This window comes from Sinocyclocheilus anshuiensis, unplaced genomic scaffold (assembly GCF_001515605.1).
Source record: "Sinocyclocheilus anshuiensis isolate Anshui unplaced genomic scaffold, SAMN03320099.WGS_v1.1 scaffold1181, whole genome shotgun sequence".
Lineage (NCBI taxonomy): Eukaryota > Metazoa > Chordata > Actinopteri > Cypriniformes > Cyprinidae > Sinocyclocheilus > Sinocyclocheilus anshuiensis.
In genome coordinates this window covers 94812-103528 of record NW_015548241.1, presented here as the reverse complement: position 1 = coordinate 103528, position 8717 = coordinate 94812, and the positions used below count along the sequence as shown (strand labels likewise).

General features: G+C 37.2%; 1 protein-coding gene across 1 annotated transcript in view; it reads left to right on the top strand.

The window, feature by feature from the left end:
* Window positions 1–668: 668 nt before the first annotated feature.
* Window positions 669–8717, top strand: part of LOC107655025 (NACHT, LRR and PYD domains-containing protein 12-like) — an 18909-nt gene continuing 10860 nt past the window's right edge. The window contains exons 1-5 of the mRNA XM_016442417.1: window positions 669–738; window positions 816–947; window positions 1249–1302; window positions 2760–4548; window positions 4719–4892. Of these exons, the coding sequence (XP_016297903.1) occupies window positions 669–738; window positions 816–947; window positions 1249–1302; window positions 2760–4548; window positions 4719–4892 (2219 nt within the window). The remainder of the gene's footprint in view (window positions 739–815; window positions 948–1248; window positions 1303–2759; window positions 4549–4718; window positions 4893–8717) is intronic.

The window sequence follows — 8717 nt, the reverse complement described above, 5'->3', positions numbered from 1 at the left end:
CTTTGAGGTACGATATCTATATCAGTAAGATCGATTCCATGCGATATCATTAAATCTAGCGTATGATTAAAACGATGAGTGGGCCCGGGGACGTTTTGCTTGACTCCAAAAGAGTTTATTAGGTCAGTAAACGCAAGTCCTAATGCATCATTTGTATTATCAACGTGAATGTTAAAATCTATGACAATTAGCGCTTTAACCAATAGGTCTGAGAGGAAATCTGCAAATTCTTTTAGGAAATCTGTATACGGCCCTGGTGGTCTATACACAGTAGCCAGAGCAAGAGATACGATAGATTTCTTTTGCATATCTGCAGTGTAACATTAAGCAGAAGTATTTTCGAATGAGTTAAACCTGTATCCTGTTTTCTGAGTAACATTGAGAATATTACTATATATTGTTGCAACACCTCCGCCATGACCAGTCTGGTATTTTTCCTATTCATTTTAATATTTTACATGATTCTTAGTGAATGAGCCCCATATTATTATATTTTAAATATACTTAATAATACATCCATGCAGAGACATTTTAATGACTCAAAATATATTTTATATATTTTGTTTATTTACAAATAGTTCTTACTTATTTTTAGAAAGTGTCTGGTGACATGTAGCTATTAAAAACCTTTTTCTTCATGTCCAACAGCAGTGAGTCAGTGAAGGACGATGGCATCTGTTGAGCAGCATTGTGACACACTAGACGAGCAGGATGAAGAAAAGCCGAATCACAAGCAAGGTAATGAAGAACAGAATATCAGTAATGTTGAAGTTGTCATTTAGGAAATGTAATTAATCTCTTTGTTTGTATTCCAGGCCCGATGAGCAGCAGTGCTCACAATGTAGTTAGTGTGAATGCTCATATGGGAGCAATTGTAAATTCTCCTACACTCATTGGAAACACCATCAAAGGCCAAGTGACCATCATCTGCAACACTGCAGTAAATGGTACTATCACAGTAGATATGCATTCTGAGACACACTGCTTATTAGCAGTCAGTTAATAGCTTGATAATGAAATAATGCTCCGTGATTGTGAACCCTATTCCTTTTAAAGTTCATGTAAGATTTAGATTTCTCTTACTATAACGATTGCTTCTCAGTCATCAATGGTCTTTGCGGATGTACAGTATGAAGAACTGCCACATGAACAAAGTCACATCCTAAATATAACTAAAAGGACAAGAAACATACATAACTGTATATTTTTTTCTCACATTTTTTACTCTCCTCTTCTCTCTCCTCACAGAGCCACAAAAAAACTCAGAGACAGAGATGGCACAGAAACACACAGAAAAACAAGGTGCAGTCTTATCAGGTTTATTCAAAACCATGTTCCCCCCCCCCCTCACAATTTTCACTTTACAAATCACAGTTAGTGTAAGATTATTCATGACTTTTTAAATGTAAACACTGCCATGCAGTGGTGTTGTTCATCATGTTGGACAGATTAGGGTTGAGAGCATTATTAATTTTAGAACGGGGTGAAATGTGAGGGGTGATCACCAGATCTAACCACACCGCACCACTGATCTCCTTAACATCAAAAAACTTCAGCCAACCACCATGTGACCAGCAGCAATGGCCATGCCAGTATACCTTATATACAAAGAAATAGTGCATTCCAGCTGTTCCTGAAGCCCTATCCTCTGTACTGGTTAACACATTTGGCATTGAAAAAATATGAAAAGTAATACATTTATGACAAATTTAGTGACTTAAATCGAAAACCTCAAGACTGTATTACCAAATTCCCTTTAAGGCAAGTCATTTCACTCGACAGCCATCTTTGAAGCGCCTCTCGAGCAGCTGTTTCTGTCATGCAAGTACAGCTCCTATCTTTTTGAATTCAAATTCTCCAAAGCTTTTCATCAACCTTATGAGTAAATTTGAAATCAACAATGAAATCTGACAACCAGTGTCTCATAAATTTTTTTTTTGTATACTGAAATAGCATTGAAAAGTGTATTTTTCTGGCTAGACCAGCCATTGTGCATGCACAATCCTAAAAGCATGTCTCAGAAAGCTGACTGTTTCTACAGAGCTTATAAGTGCAGCTGCAGTGACTCGATGACTTCACCAATTGTGACCCTGGACCACAAAACCAGTCATAAGGGTCAATTTTTCAAAATTTTTATGTATGCATCAGCTGCAAGCTGAATAAATAAGCTTTCCGTTGATGTATGGTTTGTTAGGATATGACAATATTTGGCCGAGATACAACTAATTGAAAATCTGATATCTGAGGGTGCAAAAAAAAATCTAAATATTAAGAAAATCGCCTTTAAAGTCGTCCAAATGAAGTTCTTAGCCATGCATATTACTAATCAAAAATTAGGCTTTGATATATTTACAGTAGGAAATTTACAACAGCTCTTCATGGAACATGATTTTTGGCATAAAAGAAAAATCAATAATTTTGACCCATACAATGTAGTTTTGGCTATTGCTGCAAATATACCCCACCGACTTAAGACTGGTTTTGTGGTCCAGGGTCACAATTAGCATTTGGCTCTTTTATTTAGAAGTGGGACAATTCCACCATATTGCACGTTGCAATTTCTCCCATTCAAATATTATATGTGCACCATCTTTGTATATTTAAAGTATTTGGTGTTTTTTTAAAAAGAATTTAATAACAGTATGTCAAATGAATTCTGAGGAGATCATGCTGATGTAAAAGCTTTGTCATGTTTTTAACAAAATTAAAATGTTTTCGCTTTTACCCTGTTTTATTAACTTAATCATCTATTATAACAGATCTGATTCTGAAAAAATTCTTGGAAACCCACAAATCCATCATGAAGGAGAAAGCAGAACATATTTTTGAGGGCAAAGAAGAAAATGAAGTACATCTCAAGGATGTTTACACAGAACTCTTCATCACAGAGGGAGATATGAAAGATGTTAATCAGGAACGCGAGATTCTAAAGATTGATCATGCTTTCAAGAACAAACTACCACAGGACAAACCAATCAAATTCAATGATATATTTACTGAACTGAGGGGAAAAAATGAGAAAAAGATTGTGCTGACCAAGGGCATCGCTGGCATTGGAAAAACTGTCTCTGTGCACAAGTTCATCCTGGACTGGGCAGAAGGAAAAGCCAATCAGAATATAGACTGTGTGTTCCTGCTTCCATTCCGAGAGATCAACTTTATGACAAATGATGATTTCAGTCTTCATGAGCTTCTGCTGGAATTTTATTCTGAACTGAAGGACCTGGAGAAAACAAAGCTATATAAGGAATGCAATCTAGCGTTTATATTTGATGGTCTTGATGAGAGTCATATGCCTTTAAAGTTTAAAAGTAGAGCATCAAAAAGAGCCATTGTTGAGCAAAAATCATCCGTAGATGTGCTGTTTACAGGTCTGGTCAAAGGTGATCTGCTTCCATCAGCTCTTGTCTGGGTGACCTCACGACCAGCAGCAGCCAATCAGATCCCTCCTCAGTATGTAGGTTTGTTCACAGAGGTGCGAGGATTCACAGACCAACAGAAGGAGGAGTACTTCAGAAAGAGAATCACAGATGAGACTCTGGGCTCCAGAATCATCTCACAAATTAAGACATCTCGTAGTCTCTACATCATGTGCCACATTCCTGTGTTCTGCTGGATCACGGCCACAGTATTTAAAGATATTCTCATTGAGAACGATGCACAGAACATTGACACAACACTCACTGAAATGTACATTCACTTCCTGCTGATACAGATGGACATGAAGAACCAGAAGTACGATGAACAAGAAGAAAGACAATGTACAAAGCTCTTAGATTCAAACAGAACAACGATTTTAAAGTTAGCCAAGCTAGCGTTTGAACAGCTGAAGAAAGAAACCATTGTGTTTAAAGAGGAAGATGTGAGAGCATGTGGTATTGATGTGAGTGAAGACACCGAGTTCACAGGAATGATAGCTGAGATCTTTAAGAAGGAAAAAGGACTTCATGAAAAGAAGTTCTTCTGTTTTGTGCATCTGAGTGTTCAAGAGTTCCTTGCTGCAGTGCATGTGTTCATCTGTTACCTGAACAAGAACATGCAGGAGCTTCAGTTTTTCTTTGATGAGCCAGAAGAAAATGTCACATTGCAGGAGCTATTGCAAAAGGCTATTGTTAAAGCCGTGACGAGTCAGAGAGGACATCTGGACCTGTTCCTGCGGTTTCTGATGGGCATTACACTGGAATCCAGTCAAAATCTGTTCGAAGGCCTGATCTCACACACTGAAGACACCACAAAGAGCATCAGACAAACAATTCAGCACATTAAACAAGTACAAGATGGGTACGTTATCTCAGATGAAGCTTCGGTCAACCTATTTTACTGCTTACTTGAGCTCAAGGATCATTCATTATATGAGGAAATCCAGAGATACGCCAGTTCAAATGAACATCCAGAAAGAAAACTCTCATCTTCAATGTGCACAGTGCTGACCTACATACTGCTGATGTCAGAGAAGGTGCTGGATGAGTTCAACCCAAAGAGGTTCACGTCCTTACAAGAAAATTACAGGAGACTTGTTCCAGCTGTGAGAGGCTGCAGAATAGCCCTGTGAGTAATTTCACTGACTGCTGTTTGATCAAATATTTTATGTCACTAAACAATAAAATGTCAAAATATGATGTAAAATATCTTGCTGTCCTGATTATGAAGGGTACAATAAGTTATTGCAGAAACATTGAACATCAAAAAGTAATCAGCATGAATGTTCTGTTTGGCAGATTTGATGGCTGTGGTCTTGATGAAACGTGCTGTGAAACTGTAACTTCAGCTCTCCAATCTTCAAACTCCCATCTGACAGAGCTGGACCTCAGTAGCAATGACCTGCAAGATTCAGGAGTGAAGCTGCTTTATGATGGACTAAAGAGTCCACACTGTCAACTGAAAATACTGAGGTTTGACATTCACATTAACTGAATCACTATATTAACCCTTATATGCATGAATGTTTCGCCAATCATTCTTACATATTCAGGTCTTTAGCGACCCGGACCTATATATGCAGCACGGATGGATCTCTAACTGCTGCAATAGCATAAGTCTCTCCTGATATTTTAATTACAAAAGAATAAAATAACGCATATTTCATTACCTCTTGACACTTAAAAAGTGTTCAATTTGAGCAAATGATTTTACCATCACTGTCATTGTCAGAGTGCACTTCCCCAGTACATTCAGCATCTGGCTTATCAAGCAGTACCACCTTAAGGAAAAAAGGTGAATTGCAGGTATTGGGTCATCAGATATTTAATTGTTGTTGCGCAGGAAAAATAAACTTACATTATTACCTCCAGTCGCTAGTGACCCTATACACTTTTTTTGTTTTAATTTATAAAAAAAACAGACATTCCTTTATAATTTTTTTCTTGTTATATTGTTTATAATTAATAGATTGAGGAATACTAAGAAAGTTGATATCTAACAAGTTCAAGTTCACTTTTATTTATAAAGCACATTTAAAAACAACAAGTGTTGTACCAAAGTGCTGTACAATTTATAAACCTAATTAAACAATATCAAAAGCAACAACAAATAAAAAACTCATAAGATACAAATAAAAGTGTGCAAAATAGACCATAAACAACTATATAACCCAATATTCTCAGGCAACACCATAGGCTAAAGAGAATAAATTAGTCTTCAATGTAGATTTAAAAGTGTCCAATGTGGGCGAGGATCTCATGGCACCTGGAAATGCATTCCACTGTTTAGGAGCCGCAACTGCAAAAGCTCAGTCACCCTTAATCTTTAAACGGGACCGGGGAACAGAAAGAAGCAATTGGTTACAAGAGCGGAGAGATCTTGACACAGAATATGGATTAAGGAGATCAGCAATATACTGAGGTGCTAGCCCATGCAGAGCTTTATAAACCAACAGCAAAACCTTAAAATCGATTATGTAACCAGTGCAAGGAAGTGAGAACAGGAGTAATGTGCTCTCTCTTCCTAGTGCTCGTCAAAAGTCTAGCTGCCGCATTCTGGACCAACTGCAAACGATGTATAGAGGAATGAGATAGACCCATATATATTGAATTGCAGTAATCAAGTCGAGAAGTAATAAGCGCATGGATCACTAATTCTAGATCCTTCTTTGAGAGGAACTGTTTTAATTTGGCGATGGATCGGAGATGAAAGAAGCTTCCTTTGACGACAGAATTTATCTGCTTGTCAAATAAATCAGAATCAAAGACAACACCTAGGTTCTTGGCTCTGTTGTGCAGTGTTAAAGACAGAGAACCTACTTGGTTTCCAATATTAGCGACACACAATGAAGATCCAAAAGCAATGGCCTCAGATTTGTCTTCATTTAAACTTTAAGAAGTTTTCTGACAATCACCTATTAACTTCCTCCAGACAGGAGGAAATCATAGATTTATGATAGAGTTTCCATTGCTTGACTTGACAGGAAGATAAAATTGTGTATCGTCAGCATAACGGTGATAAGAGACATAATATTTCTGAAAGATAGAGCCAAGAGGAAGCATGTATAAAGAAAAAAGCAGAGGACTCAAAATGGAACCTTGTGGGACACCACATGTGAACAATGTTGAGGATGGATTATGCTTACCCATATTAACTGAGAATGTACGACCTTTAAGATATGAGAACCAACTTAATGCAACCCCCTGAATGCTGACCACGCTCTCTAGACGATTTAATAAAATGGAGTGATCTATTGTGTCAAATGCTGCACTGAGATCTAAAAGAACTAAGATGACCCTGTCTCCAGAATCCAAGCAGCACAGGATATCATTTGTTACTTTTAGCAAAGCAGTCTCAGTACTATGAAAAGCTTTAAATCCTGATTGAAATGTATCAAGCATGTTACAGTCAGTCAGATAAGAAGAAAACTGTAAAAAAAATAAAACAAATACCTTTTCCAGAATTTTTGATAGAAATGGCAACTTGGAAATGGGCCTGTAATTAATTAGGATATCAGGGTCCAAATTAGTTTTTTTTAGGAGAGGCTGCACTACAGCATGTTTGAAACTTGTGGGAACCACTCCGCTGGTCAGAGAACTGTTAATAATGGCCAATATGATGGGGGCAACCGAATTAAAAATATATTTAAGAAAACGTGACAGAATGATATCCATAGGAGAATTTGTAGGTTTCAATGAAGAAACTATATCTTGCAGCTGAATGAGTGAGATGGAGTACAGGGATTCAGAACAAACCACAACTGGTGGTGATATTTGTGATATCTTGAATTTTGTCCACAAAGAATTCAAGGAACTTTTCGCAAATCTTGAAGCAGAGTAGCCTATTGTGGTAGGGTTCAGGACAGAATCAATTGAATTGTTCAGAATTGTTCTAAAAATGACCTTAGGCCTATGGGCATTCTTAGCAATTATTTCAGATAAATAATTCGATTTAGCATTGTTAACAGCCATTTGAAAATGTTTGAAGGATTCACAGAACATTTCATATGAGACCCTAAGTTTATCTTTCTTTCACTTAAACTCTGCTTTCCTGCATTGCCGTTTAATAGAGCGGGTATGACCATTTAGCCAGGGCTGGAATTGGGAACCGCTGTTGTAGTATGAATGTATCCGTGCCGTTTCTCCAAGGTCACAAGGCAGGCAATGTCTAATAAACAAACCCAATGAGAGGGGTTCCAAGCATCGTGAAGAACTTTTGTAATGCTATTTTCAAGTATGAGAATGAAATAATACCTACATTTAAAGTGATTCTTTTGAACAGTTTGGTTCAATTAACCATTTAATGTCAATTTAAAAACATTTCCCCTTAAATTATTCATGAATCAGTTCTATTTGCTGTTAAAGTTGCAGTAGGTAGGGATGGGCGTATCGATCCGAAGTATCGATACTGACGCGAGTATCGAAAGTATCGATACTCAAACAAAAAATATCGGTTATTTACCAGTGGTTTTGCTTATTTAACAAAAATAATAATAATAATAATGCGTACAATATGCATTGAATTGGACGAATAACCTTTGTTAGCGAGTAATTGTGTAGGATAGAACTATTTTCCTGCTCATCTGAACACACGCAAATGTTGCAAATCAGAACCAATTAATCACAGAGAGCATTCACTCACTGCTGACAGTGCATTCAAGTTAGTAAATAATTGTGTAGGATAGAACTATTTTCCTGCTCATCTGAACACACGCAAATGTTGCAAATCAGAACCAATTAATCACAGAGAGCATTCACTCACTGCTGACAGTGCATTCAAACAGGGCTGCGTTTCCCAAAAGTATCATAAGAAAGCATTAAAGCTTTTGGGAAAGGCAGCCCTGAACAATACTTATCAGAGGACAGGAAAAAAAAAACATAAATGTTTGAGTTATTTCACAATAAACAAATTGAAATTGTAGCCTACATAGTTTGTGCAATTACAATTATTTAAATTGAACGTTGAAAGATAATATTGATCATGTTCTATTCTGTAATGTTTATAGAAATCATACACTGTCAGAATAAAAAGTTTCCCAATTCCAGCCCATGTTCCGAAGTGAAGTAAACTTCAACAGATTTCCCCCACTCATGGAGTAGGGAGCAATGAACACTGTGTAGGGATCATGGCGATCGGAACACAGTTAATGCACGTAGCTCACTTCTAACGAGCTGGCGCAAGGACTGGATTAACCGCTGGGCTACATCATGTGTCATTCACCGGTGAGAAATCTTTAAAAGAACTACAATACCAGGAAGGATGATCGGGTTGTTGATGTTTTCCTGCCATCCTCGTTT